Raw genomic sequence first — 27,386 nt, 5'->3', positions numbered from 1 at the left:
GCCGGGCCGTCTCGATTCCGTGGAAACTTGGCCACGGTGGATACGCCAAGAGGAAGACTCCCGCACCGGCGGCGATGAAGCTCCCTCCATCGATGTCGTCGGGGAATCAGCCTGGGAGGTTGCCGAGGCCGGTACTGCAAGCAGTACCGGGATCGGAGACCTCACCACGGACGAGGAGCTAGCCGCCGCCTCTCTCAACAGCACCGGTGGCGCAAGCACCCCCGGTACTGGAGCGGACGGGCAGAGCAGCTCTTCCAGGATCCCTGGAAGGAAGGCACGGAGGCTCTCGTTCAAAGCGGCTGTCAAGGAAGGCAGTGGGGGCGCGGAGGTGGTACCGGGCTGTTCGGAGCAGAGCGCATCGACACCTCTTGTTGTATGGAGGGCGAGCGGTTGTCCCGGCGTCGACACTTAGCGGGTGCCGAATCCTTCGGCGTCCCGGAGCTCTCGGTACCGTGACGGGAAGGTGACCGATGACGATGCTTCCTTGCCTTCGCTCGAAGCACGTCACCGGAACCTCCCGGTACCGAAGAGGAGGACGTTGAACCCAAACGCCTCCTCAGGGCCGGGTCCGAAACAGGTCGATCCCGGGGGGCCTGTACCGCAGGAGCCTTCGAGGCAGGCGGAGACCTACTCAAGGGCTCACCGCTACCAGCAGGGGAATGGACAGCCCTCACCTGCGCTCCTGATGACGATGCACCTTCGATGACCTCGGTACCGCGGGCATCGAAGTACCGGACGAGGCTCCGAACAAAAGGTTCCACTGAGCCAATCTCGCTGCCTTGGTGCTCTTTTTCAACAGAAAGAGAGTGCAGGCTTGGGGACAATGACCAGTCCCCAGACACTGAAGACACGAAACGTGCCTATCAGTGAGCGAAATCGTCCAGCTGCACCGCGTGCACTTCTTGAAGCCGCTGGCAGGTTTCGATGACATGGGCAGAAAAATCACACCGGCGAAATCAAAATTCGCGATGATGCCAAAAAGAGAACACCAAAACAGGGAAAAACCCGTAAGGGCGGCCGAAAAGGCCGCTTCCGACGAACAAAAAAACTTAACGGGACAAAACTAAGGAATACAGGAAAAGGTTTTTTTTTTTTTAAAAAACAAGAACACGATCGGACTACTCCGAACGCTTTCCGAAAAGGAAAAAAGCGGCGAAAAATGCGCGAGGGGTCTCCTTGAGGCACAGAACCACCATAAACAGCTGTCCTGAGCCGCGGAAAAAAGAAGACTGAGGAGCACGCTCTCGTTGCGGGCGGGAAGGCAGTCGCGCATGCGTGTTGTGCATGCGCACGCAAGGGCTAGCAAATGTTGTTGCTAGGAAGATCTCCGATCTGGGGCTGCCGTTGGACGTCACCCACATGTGAGAACAAGCAGCCTGCTTGTCCTCGGAGAATAATAATAATAATAAATAATAGTTGAAATCAGGAGGGGGTATAAACTTTTTCACAGCACTGTAAATGTCTGTGTGTGTGTGTATATACTGTTGCAATCATATAAAACATTTCTTGGGGAAACTATAAATAATACTTCTTAAAAACTTAAATCTTTTTTTTAAATCTACTTTGCCTTATTTCTTAACGTGATTGGGGCATTTATATGGTAAAATATCTACAGCATAATGGATTCTTTTTCCTATGTAGGTTGTTAGAACAACTGCTGGTTTCTCTGCAGTGGGGCAGACAACAAACGTACTATCCAAGTGGTCAACCGCACAGCACCACAGAGTTGGCAGCAGCCAATTACAAGCTGGCCAAGGCTGTGAACTCGCACCTCCTTGGAAACGTTGGCCCAAGCAGTCCAAAAAAGCCTGTACAACCATCTGAGTTCTTCAGCACCCCTGCTGAAAAAATGGCTGAAATGGTAAGTGATCTATTCAACAACTTATTGTAAAAAAAACCAAAAAAAAAAACGCCTGATTACTTTCTCCCAGTAATACAAATATACTTTGTTTCTCACAAATGCCTTTTAAAGTAAGAAACTTTGAAAAATAATAGGAATAAACGATAATAAATTTGAATTTTTAATAGAGGATTAAACTATATAATTGGTTAGGTCAACCTTTCCCATCTGGTGCATTGAAATTTTTCTACTGGCCCGCTAGAGACATCAATATAAAGAAGAATTGGGCAGCCAAGAGCCACTGCCAGTTTATTCAAAATTGTGTCTTCATTCCCCTGTATTCTCTGGCTTGCACAATATCCAGCTGGCAAGGGTGAGTTGGTGAGCAACACCTGCCTGCCATTGTTTCTACCTAAGCTGGTTTTATCCTGGTGCCCTATAGTCATCAGAAGTGCTAAGCTGGACCATATCAAAGGTGCATCAAGCCCTGTATCCTGTCCAACAGCAGCCGTTGGATCTTATTGCATCCTGCTCACTTCCAAAACTGGGGGGTGGCCTCCCACAGTTCTGATTTGCAGAGGAGAAGGCAATGGCATATAAGCACTGCTCACAGACATCTACTGGAGAGTATTTGTAGGGGAAAAGGAACAGGTGATTGCCCCTAGGCATGTAGGGGGAGAGGGAAAGGAAGTTGACTTATGCCACTAAGGGAATATGATTATACCTGGAGGATGGCGTGATAAGGGAAAAGATTATGCCTGGGCGATGGAATGAGAGGGTAGAGAAGAGAGGAAAAGGGAGTGTACTGCAATGAAGTGAACCCAGTGCAAGATGTACTTCAAAATAAAAAGGTTGGGGATGCATTGTATTAGAGCAATGATTATCAACCGGGGTGTTGGGACACAATGTGTCGGAGGCAGTGATTCTAAGATGGCCACACAAGCCTCAGCAATCTGATAGGTGTTAGGGCAGCGGCTGAAGAGATGACAGGATACACAGGGGCAGAAGAGACAGACCCACAAGCAGGAGCACTCTGCTTTTATTTCTTGAGAGCTGTGTTCCTTCCCTGCGTTCTAGCTGCAAGCGGTGTTTAACATGATTTCACATCTGGTGTGCTTTGCGCACCGGAAACAAAATAAAATAAGTGCCACATGCAGCTGTGATGCAAGGAAGGAGCTCAGCTCTCAAGAAATAAAAGCAAATTGCTCCTGCCTTGTGGGGCTGTGTCTTCTGCCCTTGCGCTTCCTGTCACCATTTCAGAGCTGCTGCCCTAATACCCATCAGACCTGTGGGGCCATGTCTGTACTACTTCTTCCTTCTCAGCACTCAACCTTCAACATTTCCTTCCTTCCATTCATCCATCTCCTTTCTATCTGAGTACATCTCACCTTCATTGCTGTTGTCATACCTCTCCTACTCTTCTCCATACTCTCTTGCTCCTTCTGCTCTCTGCTGGGGACATCAATCCCAATACTGGTCCTCCACATCAGCTTTCATCCTATTTGTGCAGGTCACACCGTGAAGTCTCCAATCTAATTTCTGTTCCTCTCCTCCCCACTTCTTCCCTGCCTTTCTCGTGTGCTCTGTGGAATGCCCACTCTGTCTGTAACAAACTTTCCTACATCCATGACCTCTACCTCTTGTACCCTCCATCTGCTTGCCCTAACTGAAACTTGGCTTTGCCCTGAAGACTCTGCTTCAGTCTTGGCCCTATGCCATGGAGGTTATCTTTTCTCTCATACTCATCGTCCGGATGGCCACGGAGGTGGTGTCGGGCTTCTGCTTTCACCCTCCTGTAGATTTCAACCTCCTCTTCCACCGCAGTCTCACTGCTTTTCTTCCTTTGAAGTCCACTCCATCTGTCTATTCACTCCTCTGTCTCTCCGAGTAGCGGTCATTTATCGACCCCCTGATAAGTCCCTTTCTTCCTTTGTCACTGACTTTATTTATTTATTTTAGATTTTGCTCACACCTTTTTCAGTAGTAGCTCAGGGTGAGTTACATTCAGGTACTCTGAATTGCAAGACTCCTCCACTCCACTTTGACGCCTGGCTTTCCTTCTTTCTTGAACCTTCATCTCCTTCCCTCATTCTTGGGGATTTTAACATTCATGCTACTGATCTCTCCGACTCTTATGCTTCTCAGTTTCTTGCTTTAACATCCTCTTTCAATCGTCAACTGTACTCCACTACCCCCACTCACCAAAATGGCCACTGTCTTGATCTTATCCTCTTCTCAAACTGCTCACTCCAGTTTCTGTGCCTCAGCTCTTCCACTCTCTGACCATCAACTGATAACTTTCACACTTAAGCACCCCCCTCCCCAGTCCTGTCCAATCTTAGCCAATACATTTAGGAATCTTCATGCTATTGATCCTTCTACCCTGTCCTCCAGTGTTTCAAATCTCTTCTCTACCACTATGTTATCCAAGTCTGTCAATGAGGCTGTCTCTTCCTATAATAGTATTCTCTCATCTGCTGTGGATACTCTTGCTCCTCCCATTTCCCGTTCTGTAAAGCGTACCAAACCCCAGCCTTGGCTGACCTCCTAGAATCTCTACGTTCTTGTGCCCGCTCTGCTGAATGCCTTTGGCTGAAATCCTGTGCCCATGCTGACTTCATACATTTCAAATTCTTGCTGACCACCTTCCAGTCTGCTCTTTTACTTGCCAAACAGGACAATTACATCCAGTTGACAAATTCTCTTGGCTCAAACCCACGACGTCTCTTTGCCACACTGAACTCTCTCCTCAAAGTGCCTTCACCTCCAACTCCCCCTTCACTTTATCCCCAGACTCTGGTTGAGTACTTTCATAAGGTTCACAAGATTAAACTTGAATTCTCAACCAGGTCACCTCCACCTCTCCTTCCCTTAGTCCATTCTCTCAACCGTCCAACCCCTGCCTCCTTTTCTTCCTTTTCTGAAATCACTGAAGAGGAAACTACACATCTTCTTTCCTCTTCGAAACTAACCACCTGTTCCTCTGATCCAATTCCCACCTATCTACTTAACACTATCTCTCTCCTACTGTCATCCCTTTTATTTGTCATATCCTCAATCTTTCACTTTCCACTGCGACTGTTCCTGATGCCTTCAAACATGCTGTAGACACACCACTCCTTAAAAAAAAGTTCATTGGACCCTACCTGTCCTTCCAACTATCGCCCCATCTCCCTTCCTATCGAAGATACTTGAACGTTCTATTCAGCGCCGTTGCCTTGACTTTCATCTCGAGCTATTCTTGATCCACTTCAATCTGGCTTTCGCCCTCTTCTTTCAACTGAAACAGTGCTTGCTAAAGTCTCCAATGACCTGTCCCTGACCAGATCCAAAGGTCTCTATTCTAGCCTCATCCTTCTTGATCTATCTGCTGCTTTTGACACTGTTGATCACAGCCTACTCCTTGATGCGCTCTTCTCACTTGGATTTCAGGGCTCTGTTCTTTCCTGGTTTTCTTCTTATCTCTCTCTTCGTACTTTTAGTGTATACTCTGGTGGATCCTCCTCTATCTATACTTCTTCCCTTGGTACTCCGATCTCATCCCATGGTTTTCAGTATCATCTTTACGCTGATGACTCCCAGATCTACCTCTCCACACCAGAAATCTCAGCAGGAATCCAGGCCAAAGTATCAGCCTGCCTGTCTGACATTGCTGCCTGGATGTCTCACTGCCATCTGAAACTAAATATGACCAAGACTGAGCTTCTTATCTTTCCCCCTAAACCAACCTCTCCTCTTCCCCCATTCTCTTTCTCTGTGGATAACACTCTCATCCTCCCTGTCTCATCAGCTCGTAACCTTGTGGTCATCTTAGACTCTCTCTCCTTCTCTGCACATGTTCAGCAGACTGCTAAAACCCATAGTTTCTTTCTCTATAATATCACCAAAATTCACCCTTTCCTTTCTGACCATACTACCAGAACCCTTATCCACACTCTTATCACCTTGCAACTTGCTTCTCACAGGTCTTCCACTTAGCCATTTCTCTCCTCCTCAATCTTTTCAAAATTCTGCTGCACAACTTAAATTCAGCCAGTGTCGCTATGCTCATATTAGCCCTCTCCTCAAGTCACTTTACTGGCTCCCTATCCAGTTCCGCATACAGTTTCAAACTTCTCTTATTGACTTATAAGTGCATTCACTTTGCAGCTCCTCAGTACCTCTCCACTCTCATCTCTCCCTACACTCCTCCCCGGGAACTCCATTCAATGGGTAAATCTCTTATCTGCACCCTTCTCCTCCACTGCTAACTCCAGACTCTGTTCCTTTTATCTTGCTGCACCATATGCCTGGAATCGACTTCCTGATCCAGTACGTCAAGCTCCATCCCTGGCTGTCTTCAAATCTAGGCTAAAAGCCCACCTTTTTGATGCTGCTTTTAACTCCTAACCCTTACTCTCTTGTTCAGTACCGTTATTTTATCATTCCCACCTTAGTTTATTCCCTTATCTCTTATTTGTCCTGTTTTTTTCTGTCCTAATTAGATTGTAAGCTCTGTCAAGCAGGGACCGTCTCTTCCTTTTCAAGTGTACAGCGCTGTGTACATCTAGTAGTGCTATAGAAATAAGTAGTAGTAGTAGTGGGGGGGGGAGAGTAGATGCTAAACTGGAAAGAGGGAAAGGGAGAGAAAAGATGCAGCATTGTAGAGATAGACAGGGGAGAGGGAAGGTGGAGCAGCTGTTGAAGCATGCTTTTTCCTCCTCTGCCTTTATGTCCAGCTATTCCCCAGTGGAATCTTAATTTGGTCGTCAATGTACTCTCTGGGCACCTTTCGAAACCTTAAAGGAGGCCTCAGTAAAGGAATCTCACCATGAAGACCATGTTTTTAGTGGCCATCACCTCAGGAGGATTTCAGAATTGCAGGCCCTATTTTTCAGAAACTCCTTTACAGACAAGTCAGTCTCTCTCCATATAGTGCCCTTCTTCATTCAGAAGGTGTTATCACCATTTCATCTAAACCAGGCCATCATCTTGCCAGCTTTGGGGTCCACACGGAGGTCAGACGACCTTGTAAGTCCTTGATGGGAGTGTTAGATTAAATTAGCTATCCAATCTGCTCCTATCACTCGAGCAAAACAGTCTTAGCCGTTCTTGCTCATTCCACTAGAGGCTAGGTGATGTCCTGAGCTGAGAAGAGAAGTTGCACCCAAGGATATGTACAAGTCAGCAACATGGTCGATGCTATACTCCTTTGCAAGGCAAGATTGATGTTCTGGTCAGAGGGAACATGGCCTTTGCCAGGCCAGTGATCCATGGGGCTTTGTCTTCTCCTCTTCCCCCCCCCCCCCCCCCCCCCCCCCCCTTTGAGTCCTGCTAGACCAATCCAGGAGCGCCCTGGCAATGGTGGTATTCTTCCTTTGGGGTTGACATGCTTTTCTTCAGCTGTCCTGGTATCTGTATATAGTTTGCGAATTGTTTACACCGCATCTAAACATGCAGCAACTAATATTTATTTATTTATTTATTGTGAACATTTATATCCCACATAATCCCACCAGGCAGGCTCTATGTGGCTTACAATGTTGTAGGAGAGGTACAATATAACAATTCATATGCGAGGCAGCGTGGAGAGTAGAGGAGGGGAAGAGAGGGGTCAACAGGGGAAAGGAGTGGGGGAATGCAGGGGATCAAGCAGGAGTGGAGTAAGAAAGATCACACAGGTAAACTGGTATGTGGCAAATTAGACACGACTTCTGCTTTGGCAGTGGCAAACTGGAGAATTCTAGGATGCACCACTAGAACGTTTCAATATCTCTACATCAAAATATAGCAAAGTCTGCTCTCAAATTTGAGAGCAGAGTTTGCTATTTTGATGTTGAAATATTTTTGGTCTGCAAGCCAATCTGCATTGAGTTTAGTCAATATCTCTGCCTCCATCTGCTGGTCAGGAAGGGACTCAAACCATTGTGGTCTAGCAGGACTGAAGAAAAGGAAATTAACAGGTATGAATAAATGTCACCTTTTTCTCTTAGTTTGCCTGAGTTCTACTTCATTTTGTGACCTACTTACAAAGTCTTCTATGACAATGCTACTCAAACCGTTCTTGGAATCACACCTAACCACTCATGTTTTTAGGATTACCGCAATGAATATGCATAAGAGAGATCTGAATTCAAACGGTATCCAATATATATAGTTCCGTAGTAACCTATGGAACTTTGTAAGTCTAAGTGCTTTGAGATGAGCCCCCGTCTACCTCCAGGAGAGATTTGAGAAGTACTGTTGTATGACACACAGGCAGTTGGAACCAATGTTCTGAAATCTTTAATGTTTTTTTTTTTTCTTTTTAGGTGTTGAGAACACTGGATCCAGTCAACTGTACTGAAGCAACAACTGATCTTTCGTTTTCAGAGTCTTCACAGTCATGTTTTCTTTCTGCAAACAAGCATATTGGCCGATTTCATCCGTACACCCGATATGAAAATATAACTTTCAACTGTTGCAATCACTGCCAGGGAGATTTATTAGCCCTTTGAAGAACACTTTTTATATAAATTATAGGGTGAGCTAAATTAAGAATCATTTGTAGTGAAATACATTTTTCTCCCTTCCAATTTTATTTAAACTTATTCCTTATTAAAAGCTTATGCAAGTTATAATTTATTGAAATCAGCAGAATTTTTCTTTTAAAAATGTCACCCTTGGATGGTGATAACTGCTGTTTGGATTCTAGATCTCTAGTTTCCTAAGAATATAACTTTTGGTAGTCTAAGACTTTTCCCTCAGCAGCAAATTGTCTGATAGGGATCACTGTCGTAGCAGCATCTGTCTTCTGTCCTTGAGATCCCTTCAGGCTGTGTTGGATAGGAAACTCAAACTTGAATTTCCACAGCTATGATGCTGCCTGTAATTTTTTTTTTTTTTTTTTTTGGCATATATTTTCCTTTTGGAGATGAGACTAATTCTAGCCTCAATCTATCCTTCTGTTACAGAGCTTATCAGATTTTTTTTCTTCAGCAAAACTAACCTTTTCTTCAGAATGTTACCTTTGTTTAAGGGAGTGATTTGTAAGATTCTGGGACATTAATGAACAGCGACACTGATATGGAAATCAGTATTTTATTTCAAATGTTGCTGGATTAGCCTGTTACATTTGAGATGATTAATTGTAACTGATATAGTTTGCTATTTTATTGCAAACTGGATGATACTGTTACATTAATATGAAAAAAATAAAATTGTATAACCTTTTTTCTTTATTTGGAATTGTCTAAGTATGTTTTACACATAGAATTAAAATGAATTCACACATGTGAACATTATGATCATCTGATCTATGCTTAGGCGTTCTGGGTGCACTGTTGGAAACAGCTTAAGTTACATCATTATTCATACAAAAACATTGCATTTTTATTATTTTCTTTTAAAACCTTAGGGTGTCTTTTACTAAACTGCGCTAACGATTCCCAGCACAGCAAATAAGAGGAAGCCCATAGTAATTGAATGGGCTTCTTCATTTGCCATGCAGGAATTGCTAGCGTGGTTTAGTAAAAGAAGCTCTTAATAAATTGTCAAAATATCTGTTAGCAATGTTAACTTACATATAGATGCCTCAGCAATCTAGAAAATTAAACAAAAATAACTGAAATAATGTATTCAGTGGATGCCAAACTTGAAGTCCAAACTTTTTTTTAGTCCTTATGGTCGAATTTATGTTTAAATCATTTTTATTAACATAAATTCAGAACATACATCGCTTGTATCATTTCTTTTGTTAACACAGTAAACATCTTCTAACTTCTTGCGACCTCAAATGATTCCTCTTTTCTCCCTCTCCCCCCCCCCCCCCCCCCCTAATCCAACTCATCCCCACCCCTCTCTCAATACTCACAATTACCAAAACTCTCTTTAGGCACAAAATTGTGTTATTAATAATCGCCAACAGCATACCTCTTTCCCTCTCTCCCCCCTCCCCTTCCCATACTATAAGTCCAAAGTCAGACAATATTGTCCAAGGTACATGGTTTTTCATCTTCTCAAGACTGTTCTGCAATCGTTGAAGGATCCGCCACTGAGCGCTTGGTTGTAAAGTATATAAAAATCTTCGCCAAACTTTCTTAAAGGAACTGATGTCTTGTGCTGTAGAGTCCACCACCCCACATAGTTCAGTGTGTAAAAATTCTATCATCTTAGACCTCCAAAAATCTTTAGATGGTGGACTCATCTCTCTCCACAAAAGCAAAATTACTTTCTTCCCAATCAATGAGGCTCTACGCAAAAAACCCATTAATCCTACTGGGGAGGGTCCTGTGATATGAAAAATGTCAAACAAAATCAGAGGGTCAGCCAACAGCTGTCGGCCCCAACAGCGTGTGATTTCAACAAAAAATGAGGTCCAAAATTGACGAATGTGGCGACAGGCCCAGAACATGTGTGGCTTGGGCAGCGCCACATTTCAGGCATTTGCCAGTTCCAAACCCAGCTTTCTGTGCTCGATCTGGTGCTATGTAGAATCTCACTGCAAATTTGTATTGTTGTTCCCAGTCTCGGATAAAGGTTGATCTATGCAGTATTGCATTTAGGTATCTCTGTAACATATCTGCTGTAAACTCTCCACCAATGTCTTTCTGCCAGCTGCTAGCAAGTCCACAATAGTCTATATCCTCTGTGGAGTCGAGTAAATACCTGTGATGATAGCGTAAGGGCACCACATTCTGTGACCCCAATGTTAGTGCTGTGGCTAAGACATCTTGCACATCTTCGCTTAAATTGAAAGCTCCCAAAGACGCAGTATAGTGGCGCACCTGCAAATATGCGTAATAATCAGTTTGCGGCCACCCATTTTCTTGCTGCAACTCCTCAAAAGGTTTTAGCTGACCCTCTTCATTTAAGAGTTGATCAAGATAATGTATCCCATGCTGCCTCCATCTTACAAAGGCTTTCTGCAATGATCCTGCTGGAAAGTCTGGATTCAGATTTAACGATAGGAATGGAGTGGCCTTCGCTGAAAACCTGTGCCTACGGCACAACCACCGCCACATTGCTCTTAATGAATTGACGAACAAATTTTTTCGTGGACGACTACTGGGTCCTAATTTAATCGTGTGCAATAGCGAGCTGAGATGTATTCTGGGGTTCATGGAAGCCTCTAATCGCACATTTGTAAACTGATGGCTGCTACATGGCACACGCTATAGTAAGATATCTCAGATTAAGTAGTCCCATTCCCCCATGTGTTTTTGGCTTACACAAGATGTCCAAAGCAAGCCGGGGGCGTTTATTATTCCATAGAAATCGTCTGAGCACAGCCTGCAATTTCCTCTCTTCCCGTCCCCCCAAATATAATGGCAACATTTGAAATTTATAAAGCCATTTGGGCACCACCACCATGTTGTACAGTGCTAAGCGTCCTGCAAGAGACAGGGGGGCAAGAGTCCCACAAACCCAGCAACCGCGCAGTTTCTGCCAACAGGGGGGTCACATTTTTCTCATAAATCGTGGCCAACTGGATGGGTATTATAACTCCTAGGTATTTTATTTGCCCTTCTACCCACTGAAACGGAAATGAACCTTTCCACTGCTGCCTGGTGGACTCTAATATTGGGAGTGCCAGAGACTTATTATAATTTAACCTGAATCCCGATAGTTCCCCGTAGCTCTGCAATTCCCTCAACAAATGTCTCACCGATGCCTGCGGCTCATCCACTACCAACAACAGGTCATCTGCATATGCTAAAATTTTCAAAGACTCATTTCCCACCTCAGCCCCCACTATACTAGAGTTCGCTCTCATCACACATATCAAGGGTTCCAAGGTGACCACAAACAGTAAGGGAGATAACGGACAGCCCTGTCCCATGCCTCTCTCTTTTTTTTTTTTTTTTTTAAATATCTTTATTAGTAGAAGAAAGGACATTTAACATTAAACATCACATCACATTCCGGCTCAATGAAGCCAGCTATTTCCAATATTTCCAATATCTATCAACCGGTACTAACCTGTAAATACTGTGAATACATTGACTACATGTGTCAGCTTACGCATCTGATTGCGCAACCGTGATATAATACAACTTTCAGAATGTGAACATTTAAAACATAAACAATTAAAAACATATAGATGCCCCCTCTGCCCTTCCTTCTAACTTATTTTCTTTTTACCCTTCTAGCCCCACCCCGCTCCTGGTGACACCTTTGCTGCAGAGTACAGCACCTCAAACAACTTCCATAAAGAACCATATGCTTGTCCTCTCCCTCCAGTAGACTTACTATGTTCTATTTCCCACCTAGCCATCTGCAGCATTCTAGCCAACCACTGGTTGAGAGCCGGTGGTTCTTCCAAAATCCAATGTGCTAGAACCGTTTTTCGTACCAACGTAAGCGCTACATAGACAAAACGAACCTGAGATTGATGTAACCCCTGTTCACGCAACTGAGACTCATCCCCCAGCAGCAAAATCTTATAAGACCACTCAACATCCTGCGCCAACAGACGCTCCAATACTTGCAACACCCCTTTCCAGAATACATACAACTCAGTACACTCCAAAAAAGTATGAACTAAGGTGCCTTTACTGTGTTTACATCTGATGCAAGTGTCCTCCTCCCAAAGCCCCATCCGCTTTCCTTTCTCTCTTGTGATAAAAGCACCATGCAGCAACCAAAACTGCATCTCCTGCAAATGTGCGCTAGACGTCATTTGGAACGTCGCTGCAAAGTATTTTGTCAGCATACTCCCAGTGATTTCTTCCCCCATCTGCTCTCCCCACCATCTTGCCAAGCCAGCAATAAAGGAGGCCTCCTTCTGCTCCCTTCCTAAAGAATACCATACCACCAATTTATTTGCAGAGTTTGGAATTTGGCAAAACATCTTATCCCACCGTGATCCCCATCCTTCCTAGAAGACAAGGACACGCAATAGTGCTTCAGTTGAAGAAAAGGAAAATAATCTGCCCGCTCCAAGCTCCAAAACGTCCAAGCCTGCTCGAATGAGGGGAATATCCCCTGTCCCTCAACCGTAAAGTTCCCTACATATCGACACCCATTCTTGGCCCACACTTTGAACCGTGACACCCCCTGACCCGCTGGAAAAGAGGGGTTATCCACCACTGTCAGAAACGGAGATGGCCCAGTGGCCTTGCCCAGTCCCCCCCTCCACCAATTCCAGGCCTTATGCAGCGGCTGGAGCAAATACTGTAGGTCTCCTTTCAAGCTTCCCTGTGTCTGCAAACTATTAAACGCCGAGAACGGAAGCCCCTTATCCTGCCAGATACCAGTTGGGGCATATTTAGCAGACCCAGAGTGGAGCTCATGAATCCACCTAAGTAGCGCTGCTACATTGTATAGCCGCAAGTCTGGGAGATTTAACCCTCCCTTATTCCTATCAAGCGTCAGTTTAACAAAACTTATCCGGGCCCGCTTTCCCGCCCAAAGAAAGGTCCCAATGAACCCCTTATAGTGCAAGTCATCTCTCCGTGCTATCCAAAATGGCAGCATCTGTAAGGGGTATAGAATCTTTGGCAACATAACCATTTTTACTAATGCTACACGCCCCAGTAAAGAAAGTGGCAAATCTCTCCATCTATGGCACAATTTTTTAATACCATCCAGCTTGTCCTGTATATTGCGACGATATACCACTCTCATATCCGCATGCAAATACACTCCTAAATATTTTAAGGTGCCGGTCGACCAAGCTAAGGGAAACGTGGTGAGCTGCCTACACTCACAAGGGGAGGACACCGGCAGAGCCTCTGACTTATCAAAATTTATACGTAAACCAGAGAAGGACCCAAATTGGACAATTAAGTCTATAAGCTTGGGAACGTTCACAGATGCCCTGTCTAGATATATAAGCATGTAATCCGCAAACAAATTAATTTTGAATTCTTGGGATCCCATTTTAATTCCCTGAACTTTGTCCGTCTGTCGAATTTTGATAGCAAAGGGTTCTAAGGACAACACAAATAGCATCGGGGAGAGCGGACATCCTTGCCGCGTACCTCGCTTTAAGGAAAAAACAGAGGACAAAGCTCCATTTATTAGTATCTGGGCTGTGGGATGACTATACAAAGCGTGGATTCCTCCCAAGAAAGCTCCCATGATACCAAATTGTGGCAACACCCAAAATAAATATTCCCACAAGATCTTATCAAAAGCCTTCTCTGCGTCAAAGCGTGTAATGATTGCATCCCCGGGTTTGCCCCCCCCCCCCCCCCACTTTCTGCAACACTGTCAAGGCTCTCATGATATTGGAAGATGCATATCTGCCTGGCACGAAGCCTGCCTGATCCGAGTGGATCAGCTCAGGCAAAACTCTCCCCAATCTGTTTGCCATTATGTTGGCAAAAAGCTTTGTCTTGATTAAGGAGTGATATAGGTCTATAGGAGCCCAACAATTCCTCATCTCGGCCAGGCTTAGGGAGTACCACTATGTGTGCATGTGTAAGTCTACCACCCGCCGTCCCAGTTGTGCATAGATGATGACATAACTCTTGAAAAGGGGGTCCCACTTTGGCGCCTAATATCTTATAAAATTCAGACCCTAGTCCATCTGGACCCGGAGCCTTAGCCAATTTAAGGCACTTTACTGCCTGAAGTACTTCCTCTCCCGTCACCGGCGCATTTAACTTATCTCTGCTCCTGCGATACCTGCGGTATATGAAGATTCTGAAAGAATAATTCCCTCTGGGTCTGATTTGTCCCTCCTGCATTATATAACGCCTGGTAGAATTTGACAAACTCTTCCTGGATGCCCTCTGGTGTAACCACTACCTGCCCTTCGGGAGATCTCACCTTCGTTATTATTTTTTTGGCCCCTCGGGGTCGTCAACAATCTCCCCGCCTTGTTCCCCCACCTATATAAATTATATTTATACAAACTGATATCCTGAGCCTCCCTCGCATTCAAAATGTCATTTATTTGCCTATGCGTATCCAAATATTCCTTTTTTATCCTGTCTTCCCTCTGCCGTACATGTCTCCCTCTCAATGTTTGCAGTTGGTTCGATAAGGCAACTAATCTGCTATTACGCTCTCTGTTCAATTTTGCCCCATATGCAAGAATATGCCCCCGCATCACAGCTTTCCCCGCTTCCCAATAAGTTATAGGGTCTACTGACTCCGGATCATTTTCCCTTAGGTAGTTGTCCCAACTCGTCAACAAAAAACTACGGAACTCAGGCTCCAGATACAGTGTTGGATTCATACGCCACATCCTTGACACACTGCCTTGGTGCCATTGGATGTCCGCCCAAATCAAGCAATGGTCCGACACTGCCCCGTCCGTTATATCTGCCGCCTGCACTTTCGACAGAAGGGCTGCATCAACTAGTAAATAATCAAGCCGCGCATAAACCCCGTGCACCTGTGAAAAAAATGTGTAATCATATACTTCTGGATGCAGAATCCGCCAAATATCCAGGAGCCCCAGTAGAAAGTTAATCCCTTTATCTTCCCATGCTGGAGGCCGCGGCTTTGCTGGCTTGCAATCTATCACGGGGTCTGCATCTCCCTGAGAAATGCAAGTAGTGTCTCAAAATGACGAGACGTACGCTACTTGCCAGGGATGCCCAAAGGAGATCAATTTTTGAGTCCGATGAAGACCGATGCACGCTGGGTACAGTGATGCATCGAGTGGGTCTCCACCCGCCTCGGCGCCTCCTGCTTTGCAGGTCATTGGGGCGCATCGGCGGACGTGTCTTGGGCCGGATCATCTCCCTGAGAAATGCAAGTAGTGTCTCAAAATGACGAGACGTATGCTACTTGCCAGGGATGCCCAAAGGAGATCAATTTTTGAGTCCGATAGAGACCGATGCACGCTGGGTACAGTGATGCATCGAGTGGGTCTCCACCCGCCTCGGCGCCTCCTGCTTTGCAGGTCATTCAGGCGCATCGACGGACGTCGGTACCATCGGTGCCGAGAGCTTTGCTCCCTCTCTTATGGAGGTATCCTGGCATCAGACGTTGGTCGCTGCCGAGAGCGTTGCTCCCTCTTTTATGGAGGTATCCTGGCATCGGACGTCGGTACCATCGGTACCAGGTATCATGGGTACCATCAGTACCAGATGTCATGGGTATCATCGGTACCATGGGTACCATCGGTACCAGGTATCATGGGTATCATCGGTACCATCGGTACCAGATATCATGAGTATCATTGGTACCAGGTACCATCAGTACCATGGGTACCATCGGTACCAGGTATCATGGGTACCATCGGTACCATGTGTTCCATCGGTCTCATCGGTACCATCGGTGCCATAGGTACTATCGGTACCATCGGTCCCATCTCTGTTATGGACACGCAAGTCATCTGGCAGTCTGGTATCGATTCCCCAGCATTTCCAGATTCTGCCTTCGGCTTCGGTACCATGGGTACCATCGGGTGCCATTGGTGCTAGCGCCTCCTGCGGCATCTAGCTTTTCACCTGGAATTAGATCTCCTTCACCGATGCTGCCTCCGGTATTGGTGTTGGCAGCCTACTGGGTCGATTCTCCTTCACTGGAGTCGTCTCGAGAGTCAACTTCTCGACCCCGTCATAGAGGTTATCGCGCCTCCATGTTGAACGGGTTTGGATCTGAGCTGCTCTGTCTGAGTTGTTAGCTCAATTCAGTGATGGCTCATCTGATGAACATGAAGGTCATGGAGTTTTCTCTGCTGAGAATTCTCTAGATCTTCTATCTGTCTCGACTTCCTCACATTACAGTGGAGATTGTGAGTCAGCCCAGGGCCCATATGCTCGAGGTCCTGGACTATCCATCTTCACCTAAGTCTTCTACCACAAGAAGACTGAATCCCAGTATCGGATCCACGGGGAACCCAGTTTCATTAGGCCTCAGTTACCTCATGATTCTGCGGTGGTGGATTCTGCTCTCAGAACAGATAGGTGTTCTAAAAACTTGCTTCGGCGCCCCCGGGCCAGGGCATACATCCTTAGCCTCTTTTGGGAGAACGGCGTACCAGGCTGGCATGATCGCGTCCAAAATCGTGTCCTGCCAGATCTTTACGAGCACTCCCACCGGAGCAGGCTAAACCTTTTCACCAGGTGGTCAGGTAGCACACGGTGTGTCGCAGGTTCCTGTCCAGGGGCATTTTCGACACTTGTAATGTGACATCTAGATTTCTGCTCTGGGTATAGTGATGCGCAGACTCTCATGACTGCGTGCCTCTCACCTGGAGGAGGGGACTCAGCAGAAAATTGTAGATATTCTGTGCATACACTTTCTCATCTCGGAAGTTCTTTAAAGGGAAGAGAAGTTTTCCTTATGCCTTAAGGGGTCGTATGTATACTCCTGCTCCTCGACAGCCGGTTCAGGCTCTGCCACAGCACGCTCGTTCTAGTCAACGGCGTGCGCCTAAGCAGGCCCCTGCAGCTCCTCCACAAAAACCAGGGACTGGTTTTTGACTGGCTCCAATTCAGCATAGCCACCATAAAAAAAAAATGTCCGTACCGGCCAATCTGCCTGTCGGGGGGAGGTTTAAATTTTTTCCACAAAAGGTGGCTTCTTGTAACCTCCAACCGGTGGGTTCTTCAAATAGTCTGGTTAGGATACACTCTCAATCTGGAATCAAACCCTCCACATTGCTCACTGGGAGCTTAATCCTTTAGCTTCCATCACAAGTAGGTACTTGCAGAGGAACTCTCCGAGCCTTTCTCAGCGCCAATGCGGTCGAGCGTTCCACCAGGTCAAGAAGGGTTGAGATTCTATTCCAGGTACTTCCTTGTGGGTTGTGTCCCATCATAGACATAAGGGGCCTGAACAGATATTTGGTTCAGGGTGCTTTCCCTGGGCATCCTTCTTCCCATACTTCAGGAAATCGATTGATATGCTCTCTGGACTTACAGGATACTTATACCCAGTTTGCATCCAGAGTATATTTTTCTAGTGCCTGGCTGTTGTTGCAGCGTCTCTTCATGGACTGGGAGTGCATGTGTTCCCTTATCCTGATGATTGCCCGTCTCAACAGATTACAGCTCAGTAAATATTGAGACTTCTAGGCACATGGCTTCCACAGTTCACGTAACTCCCATGGCACATTTACACATGACATCCGCTCAGTGGATCCTAGCTTCCCAGTGGTATCAAGTTCAGGGTATCTAGAGGATGTGACCCAACTGTTCGCCAGTTTTCAGAATTCCCTTCAGAGGTGGTCAGTTCACTCCAATTTGATTCTGGGGCGTCCCGTCCAACTTCCTCAGCCACAAAAGCTGCTGACGAAGGTTGCATCCCTCCTGGGGTCGGCTATCCAACCAAATTATTCTAATTCAACCAAACAATCGGGTTGCGATGTACTCCCTCGATAACAAAGGGGTACTGGATCTTGCCCTCTGAGTCAGGATGCCATGCAGATGTAGCGGTGGGCCCGCCAACGCGGCATGTTTTCTCCAAGCCACTTATCTAGTTGGCGTAAGCAACAGTCTGGCCAACAGGCTGAGCAGGATAATGCTACAGTCATGGTCGTTGAGCATGGCTGTAGCTCGAAAGATCTTCCGGGAGTGAGACACCCTCTCAGTGGATCTTTTTGCCACTTAGTCCAATCACAAAGTCCCTCAGTTCTGTTCCAGGCTGCAGGTTCACGGCAGGCTAGCATCGGATGCCTTTCTCCTTTATTGGGGGACAGGCTTTCTGTATACATATCCTCCCATACCTCTGGTGGAAAAGACTTTGCTGATTCTCAAGCAAGATTGTGGAGCCATGATTCTGATCGCTCCCTTCTAGCCGCGTAAGATATGGTTCCCTCTTCTGGAGTTGTTCTCCAGAAGAACCCTGGAGATTGGAATGTTTTCCAGCTCTCATTACGCAGAGCCAGGGGGCACTTCTACATCCCAACCTCCAATCTCTGGCTCGCACGGTCTGGATGTTGAGAGTGTGGATTTCGCCTCTTTGGGTCTTCCAGAGAGTGTCTCCCGAGTCTTGCTTGCTTCCAGAAAAGATTCCGCGAAGAGGTGTTATTCTTTTTAATGGAAGAGGTTTGCCGTCTGGTGTGACAGCAAGGCCCTAGATCCTGCCTCTTGTCTTATACAGACCTTGCTTGAGTTTCTTCTACACCTGTCTGAGTCTGGTCTCAAGACCAACTCTGTAAGTGTTCATCTTCGTGCAATAAGTGCTTATCATCAACGTGTAGAAGGTCAGCCTATCTCTGGAGAGCCTTTAGCTGTCCACTTCATGAGAGGTTTACTTCTCCCCCAATATTGAGAGAATTCCTTGTATGTGTCCAGGGGGGGTTATTTCTGTTGGGCTTAGCACCCCCAATAATTTTGAAAAGTTGGCTCTTATGCTTCTGTCAAAGCCCCTATCAAACCTTCTCCAGTGTCTTGGGGTCTCAATGTCGTTTTCATCCAGCTGCTGAAAACTCAATTCGGGCCACTGGATTACTGCTATCTGAAGTATTGGACCTGGAAGGTCGTTTTCCTTGGTGGCTGTTCCTTCAACTCGTAAGGTCGGTGAGCTTCAGACTCTAGTAGCTCAAGCGCCTTACCTTACTTTTCATCTTAACAGAGTAGTCCTCCGCATGCAGCCAAAGTTCTTACTGACGGTGGTATCGAAGTACCATCTGATCCAGTCAATTGTCTTGCCAACATTCTTTCTCCCTCATATTACAAGCCCTGGCGAAAGCAAGCTGTGCACTTTGGACTGCAAAAGAGCGCTAGCCTTTTTACGTGGAGCGGACGAGCCCCCTCAGACAGTCCGCCCAGTTGTTTATTTCTTTTAATGCCAATAGAGAGGAGTTGCTTTCGGAAACTGCACCATTTCTTCTTGGCTAGCAGATTGCATTTCCTTCGTTTTTGTCCAAGCTGGACTGACTCTAGAGGGCCATGTCACGGCTCACAAAATTAGAGCCATGGCTGAGTCGGTGGCTCATCTAAGATCAGTCACTATTGAAGAGATCTGCAAGGCTGCGGCGTGGTCATCAGTCCACACATTCACATCTCACTACTGCCTTCAGCAGGATAGCCGACGCGACAGTCGGTTTGGGCAGTCGGGGCTGCAGAACTTGTTTGGGGTTTAGAATCCAACTCCAACCCTCCTAGGCCCATTTTTGTTCTGTTCCAGGCTACACTCATTTAGATGTTTCTTCTTTTCAGGTCAATTTTTATTCTGTCCTCGCCGTTGCGAGGCTCAATTGACCACTGTTTGTTGTGTTGTGTAAGCCTGGAAGCTAGGGATACCCCACTTGTGAGAATATCAGCCTGCTTGTCTTCGGAGAAAGAGTAGTTACTTACCTGTAACAGGTGTTCTCCGAAGACAGCAGGCTGCATATTATCACAAACCTTCCCACCTCCCCTTTTGGAGTTGTCTCCTTCATCTTTTGGATTTAACTGAGGGGCGTGTCCGCAAGGCGAGCGGGAAGATGTATGCGCGGTGCGATCGCTCGTGCGACGGAACGCCGTTAAAGAGATTTTTAGATTTTGCTTGAAAATCCTCCGGGGCCGACGTGACGTCACCCACTTGTGAGAATATGCAGCCTGCTGTCTTCGGAGAACACCTGTTACAGGTAAGTAACTACTCTTTTCCCACCTATTTGCAGGCTCAATGTGGCTTACATAGTTTGTTATGGTATAGTCATTTCATGATAACAAAAACACTTAGTATTGTACAGAGATTAAGTAAAGGAAGGAAGATGTTATTCGGATGGTATGGAAGGTGGACTTTAATAATTGGGAATATTGGTGAGGTAATGTTGTAATAATTGGGAATATTGGTGAGGTAATGTTGTGAGGCTGTGGGTTCTCTTAGTAGGCCTTGTTGAAGAGATGAGTCTTCAAAGATTTGTGGAAGCTAGTTATTTCGACAATTGCTTTCAGGGCTGTAGGCAATGCATTCCACAGCTGCGTACTCATGTAAGAGAAGGTGGTGGCGTGTATCAGCTTGTATTTTAGTCCTTTACAGCTGGGGAAGTGCAGGTTGAGAAATTTGCGGGATGATCTTATGGCGTTCCTGGGAGGCAGGTCCACAAGGTTTAGCATGTATATTGGGGCATCTGTGTGAATGATTTTGTGTACAATCGTGCAGATTTTGAACGCAATGCGTTCCTTGAGTTGGGAGCCAATGAAGTTTCTCTCTTAAGGGTTTTGCACTTTCGTATTTGGTTTTTCCAAATATGAGTCTGGCGGCGGTATTCTGAGCTGTTTGGAGTTTTTTTACTATTTTGTTCTTTGCAGCCAGCATACAGTGCGTTGCAGTAGTCCAGATGACTTATTACCATTGACTGTACTAAGGTACGGAATATGTATCTCGGGAAGAAAGGTTTTACTCTTTTGAGTTTCCACATGGAGTGGAACATCTTTTTCGTTGTGTTCTTCACGTGGGCATCGAGTGTGAGGTTTTCGGTCAGTGGTAACTCCGAGAATTTTTAGGTTTTGTGCAATGGGGAGGGAGCAGTATGGTGTGGTTATGGTTGAGTAGTTGTTTTTGTTGTGTTGTGAGGTGAGTACAAGACATTGTGTTTTTTCCACGTTAAGTTTTAACTGGAATGCATCCGCCCAGGAGTACATGATTTGTAGGCTTTGGTTAATCTCGTTGGTGATTTCATTTAGATCGTGTTTGAGCGGGATGTAAATCGTGACATCGTCTGCGTATATGTAGAGATTAAGGTTCTGGTTGGCCAGTAGTTTAGCTAAAGGTATCATCATTAGGTTGAAGAGAGTTGGTGATAAGGGGGAACCTTGAGGAACTCCACATTCAGGAATCCATGGGGTTCATATGTCCACGTTCGTTGTTACTTGGTATGATCTTGTAGTCAGGAATCCTTTGAACCATTTGAGAACTGTACCTCCTACTCCGAAGTATTCTAGTATGTGTAGTAGTATTTCATGGTTAACTATGTCGAAGGCACTGGACATGTCGAATTGTAGGAGTATGTTATTACCAGTTGCAATTGCTTGTTTGAATGAATTCAAGGATCTTATAATGCTTCTGTATCGCTCCATGGTGTGACCTCACCTTGAATTTGCATTCAATTCTACATGATGTAGCTCAAAAAAAATATATAGCAGAATTAGAAAAGGTTCAAAGAAGAGCAACCAAAATGATAAAGGGGATGGAACTCCTCATGAGGAAAGGCTAAAGAGGTTGAGGCATTTCAGCTTGGAAAAGAGACAGCTGAGAGGTGATATGATAGAGGTCTACAGAATCCTGAGTGGTGTAGAACAGGTAAAAGTGAATTTATTTTTCACTCTTAAAAAGTACAAAGACCGGGGACACTCAATGGAATTACATGGTAATACTTTTACAACAAATAGGAGGAAATTTATTTGTTTGTGACATTTATATCCCAAACAAGTTCAATGTGGCTTACAATAATCAGTATAGGATACATAACAAAGAATAATGTCCAAGAAAGTAATTTCTTGTAAGAATCAAATTTTAAATTACAATATCATAAACATACTGGGATAGCTATGGATGTTTAACATTTAGAAAATCTATTACGAAAAAATTGTACATGAAGCAAAGAAAGTTAATGGTAAATACAGTAATAACCAATTCAGGTAATAATTGTTTGAGATATGGTCGTTCTTTGTGAGGGTTTGTTTAAATAGGAAGGATTTGAGGATTTTGCGGAATCTAGCATATTCCTGTATATTTCTTATTTCTTTCCTGACAGAACACCAAAGTAATTTAAATATCAAGTGGGAACACTGCTAGCAATGCACTGTGAAAAAGAGCATCACAAATTTGAAACTTTACGATGCATTGTTTTACAGCAGCTTAATTTAAATGCAATAGGTGGTGACAATAAACGCCGTCTGGCCCAGTTAGAACAAAGATGGATCTTTCGTCTACAGACACTACAACCAACAGGTGAATTTGAGATTAGAATGGAACCATATTTTCTGAAGGGCTGCTTTAAGGGCCATGATTGGATACATTGTAGTGGAGGCATCTGACATCAGTCTATAAGTATAGGCGCCATATTTTAAAAGGTTATACTAGAGAGCTCCAGAAAAGGTGCACCGGATGCCAGAACAGTGAAGTGAGAAGATGAGGTTTATGAAACAAGCTGCTCTGTTCAGGTTGTTTGAATGGTGATATAATATTGAAGTGCTGTTTTGTATTTTGTACTGAGACCCGCCATGGACCCTAAGGAAGGTTCAAATCTCTGGCCATGGTCAGCCATGGTGCTTGGATAATACTGGGCATCACAAACAGATAAGTTCAGCTTAAAATAAGAAAAAAGAAAGAAACAAATAACTTGTATTATTGAAAATATAGAAAAACTAGTAAAAAAGGCCCGTTTCTGACAGAAATGAAATGGGCGCTAGCAAGGTTTTCCTCGGAGTACGTATGTTTGAGAGAGAGTGTGTGTGTGAGTGACTATGTGAGAGAGAGTGAATGTGTGTGTGTGTGTGACAGAGAGAGAGTGAGACTGGGTGCGAGTGTGTGTGTGAAAATGAGTGTGTGCCATGTGCCCCCCCCTCCCTCCCTGTTCCAGGGTCATCCCCCTCCCTCCCTGTTCCAGGGTCGTCCGTCTCCCTCCGAGTTCCAGGGTCGTCCGTCCCCTCCCTCCGAGTTCCAGGGTCATCCCCTCCCTCTGAGTTCCAGGGTCATCCCCTCCCTCCGAGTTCCAGGGGACCAAGTTTCATGTTCCCCCCTCCCTCCCTCCGAGTTTCAGGTTCATATAGAGGAGGGGGGTGTTAAAAAATGATTGGCCACGGGTGTCAAATACACTAGGTACGCCACTGCAACCTCCAATCTCTGGCTCTCATGGCCTGGATGTTGAGAGCTTAGAATTCGCCCCCTTGGGTCTTTTGGAGGGTGGCTCCCAGGTCTTGCTTCCAGGAAAGATTCAACCAGTACTTTTTTTGTGCCAGTATGGCTAACCAGCACCTTTTTTCCTAGGGCCAGCTCACCCTCCCACCCTTAGCTCCTCAACAGCCCTGCTTTCTGTTCCTGCCACCCTGCGATGCATTTAAATCTTTTATTTTTTTTACCTGAAGTCATAGCGCCTGTGGCTAACGCTGCCAGCAGCGCTGCAACTTCAGGTAAAAAAATAAAAATTAAACGCGTCGTGGGGCAGCAGGAACAGAAAGCAGGGCAGGCAGGTGGGGCTGGGGTTGGTACTGGAACTCGACGGGGGCTTAAAAGGGGGGCAGGTGGAGGCTGGGGCGAGTTACTGGATATGAAGGGGAGGATAGGGGGAAAGGAGAATCGCTGGACATGGAGGGGAGGGCAGAGGAGAGAGGGGAAATTGCTGGACATAGAGGGGAAGGCACAGGAGAGAGGAGAATCACTGGACATGGTTGAGAGGGGAGGATAGGGGCAAAGGAGAATTGCTGGACATGGATGGGAAGGGACAGCAGAGTTGCTGGGCATGGATGGATGGAGGGAAGGGCAGGAGAAATGCTGGACATGGATGGAGGAGAGGGAAGACAAGAGATGTAGATGGATGGAGGGGAGAGAGGAGAAATGCTGGACATGGAGTGGAGGGCAGGGAAGAGAGGAGAAATGTTGGAGGGAAGGAAAAACAGGAAGGAGATGCACACGGTTGGAGGGGAAGGGAGAGAGGAGAAATACTGGACATGGATGGAGGGGAGGGACGACAGAGGAGGAGATACGCATGGATGTAGGGGAGAGAGGAGAAATTCTGGACATAGATGGAGGGGAGAGAGTTAAAATGCTAGACATGGATGGAGGGAAGAGAGAGAGGAAGTGAGATGAACATGGATGGAGGGGAGAAGAGAGGAGAAATGCTGGACATGGATGGAGGGGGAGAGGAAAAATGCTGGACGTGGATGGAAAGAAGAAGGAGATGCATACTGACGAGATGAGGGAAAGGGTAAACAGGAGAAAAACTGCACAAGGATGAATAAAATAGGAAAAAGCTGGATCCACTCTATACCTCCTCCAGTCAAGTTCGTGGAGGACCCTGCTTTTACCTATGGATGTAGAGCAAGAAATGAAGGAGGAAAGTGAAGAAATAAATGGAAAGGAAGCCCTGGAAACGGAGTTAAGGAGACAGATAGAGAGAAGCAGAATCAGAGACTGGGACCAACATGATCAGAAAAAAAAAGTCACCAGACAACAAAGGTAGAAAAAATCATTTTATTTTCATTTTAATGTTTGGAAGATGTCCAATTTAAGAATTTATATCTGCTGTCTTATTTTGCACTGGGTATGCTGAAGCTGTAACTGCTTATAGAAATTATTTATAATGAAAAAAAAATCACAAGTTATTTTTTTTCTCCTATACTGGTATAGTATTTTCAATGATATTGCTTATATGCACAACAGCTGGTATAAGGGGTGTGGCTACCACAGGGGCGGAGCCATAGACCGTGACCCCACCCATAATGAGGTACCTTTATTTCCTACAAAAAAAAGCACTGGATTCAACTAAGAGGTGTTACTCTTTTAAGTGGAGGAGGATTTCCATCTGGTGTGACAGCAAGGCCGTAGATCCTCTTTCTTGTCCTACACAGACCCTGCTTGAACAACTTCTACACTTGTCAGAGTCTGGTCTCAACTCCGTAAGGGTTTACCTTAGTGCAATTAGTGCTTATCATCTGCGTGTGGAGGGTAAGCCTATCTCTGGACAGCCTTTAGTTGTTCGCTTCATGAGAGGTTTGCTTTTGTCAAAATCCCCTGTCAAACCTCCACCAGTGTCATGGGATCTCAACATCGTTCTTACCCAGCTGATGAAAACTTTTGAACCACTGAATTTCTGTCATCTGAAGTACTTGACCTGGAAGGTAATTTTCTTGGTAGCTGTTACTTCAGCTCATAGGGTCAGTGAGCTTCAGGCCTTACTAGTGGATGCACCTTATACTAAGTTTCATCACAACAGAGTAGTCCTCCACACGTACCCTAAGTTCTTGCCGTAGGTGGTGTCGGAGTTCCATCTGAACCAGTCGATTGTCTTGCCAACATTTTTTCCCTGTCCTCATGCCCACCCTCTTCAAAAGCAGTTTGCACACCTTGGACTGCAAGAGAGCATTGGCCTTTTACATGGAGTGGACGAAGCCCTTCAGACAGTCCGCCCAGTTGTTTGCTGCTTTTGATCCCAACAGGAGGGAAGTCGCCATCGGAAAATGCACAATCTCCAATTGGCTAGTAGATTGCATTTCCTTCACTTATGCCCAAACTGGGCTGACTCTGGAGGGCCATGTCACAGCTCATAATGTTAGAGCCATGGCTGCGTCGGTGGCACACTTAAAGTCAGCCTCTATTGAAGAAATTTGCAAAGCTGCATCGTAGTCTTCAGTCCACACATTCACCTCACATTACTGCCTTGAACAGGATACCCAACGCGACAGTTGGTTTGGGCAGTCAGTGCTGCAGAATCTGTTGGGGTTTAGAATCCAACTCCACCCCTCTAGGCCCATTTTATTCTGTTCCAGGCTGCACTCTCAGCTAGCTGTATATAGTTTCAGGTTAACCTATGTTGTCCTCACCGTTGCGAGGCCCAATTGACCAATGTTTATTGTTTTGGGTGAGCCTGGATGCTAGGGATACCCCACGTGTGAGAATAATGCATCCTGCTTGTCCTCGGAGAAAGCGAAGATACTTACCTGTAGCAGTTATTCTCAGGGGACAGCAGGCTGATTATTCTCATAATCCCTCCCACCTCCTCTTGGAGTTATTTGTTAAGCTTTTTTACTTAACTGAGGTATGTGCTCGTGCGGCGGATGGGAAGTCAGTCCGCGCATGCGCGGTGCACACTGCACGCGCACCAGCAGACTCTAGCAAAGTTTTTGTTCTTTGCTATGGCAAAATGCCAATTCCCGGGCCGATGTGGACGTCGATCCACGTGTGAGAATAATCAGCCGACTGTCCTCGGAGAATACCTGCTACAGGTAAATATCTTCGCTTTTTCGACTGAATAATGATGGGTAAGTGCTCTATAGAGTGGTATGCCCACAACCTCGGTGTCATCTTCGACTCCTCCCTCTCCTTCTCTGCGCATATCCAGCAGATAGCCAAGACCTGTCGCTTCTTCCTCTATAACCTTAGCAAAATTCGCCCTTTCCTCTCGGAGCACACCACCCGAACTCTCATCCACTCTCTCATTACCTCTCGCCTTGACTACTGCAACCTACTCCTCACTGGTCTCCCACTTAGCCATCTATCCCCCCTTCAGTCCGTTCAGAACTCTGCTGCACGCCTTATCTTCCGCCTGGACCGATACACTCATATCACCCCTCTCAAGTCACTTCATTGGCTTCCGATCAGGTACCGCATTCAGTTCAAGCTTCTGCTACTAACCTACAAATGCACTCGATCTGCAGCCCCTCCTGACCTCTCAACCCTCATCTCCCCTTACGTTCCTACCCGTAACCTCCGCTCTCAGGACAAATCCCTCCTTTCAGTACCCTTCTCCACCACCGTCAACTCCAGGCTCCACCCTTTCTGCCTCGCCTCACCCCATGCGTGGAACGGACTCCCTGAGCCCATATGCCAGGCCCCCTCCCTGCCCATCTTCAAATCATTGCTCAAAGCCCACCTCTTCAATGTCGCCTTCGGCACCTAACCACTACACCTCTACTCAGGAACTCTAGACTGCCCCAACTTGACATTTCGTTCCTTAGATTGTAAGCTCCTTGAGCAGGGACTGTCCTTCTTTGTTAACTTGTACAGCGCTGCGTAACCCTTGTAGCGCTCT

General features: G+C 45.9%; 1 protein-coding gene across 1 annotated transcript in view; it reads left to right on the top strand.

Annotated features, from left to right (window-relative positions):
* LOC115470575 (golgin-45-like) overlaps positions 1–8,538 on the top strand; it is a 40,060-nt gene extending 31,522 nt beyond the window's left edge. Inside the window, exons 5-6 of the mRNA XM_030203842.1 lie at positions 1,642–1,861; positions 8,131–8,538. Of these exons, the coding sequence (XP_030059702.1) occupies positions 1,642–1,861; positions 8,131–8,316 (406 nt within the window). The 3' untranslated portion in view covers positions 8,317–8,538. The remainder of the gene's footprint in view (positions 1–1,641; positions 1,862–8,130) is intronic.
* Positions 8,539–27,386: the final 18,848 nt, after the last annotated feature.

Source organism: Microcaecilia unicolor, chromosome 5, assembly GCF_901765095.1.
Source record: "Microcaecilia unicolor chromosome 5, aMicUni1.1, whole genome shotgun sequence".
Lineage (NCBI taxonomy): Eukaryota > Metazoa > Chordata > Amphibia > Gymnophiona > Siphonopidae > Microcaecilia > Microcaecilia unicolor.
Note: the sequence above shows the minus strand (reverse complement) of the source record. Positions and strands in the feature narration are given on the sequence as shown.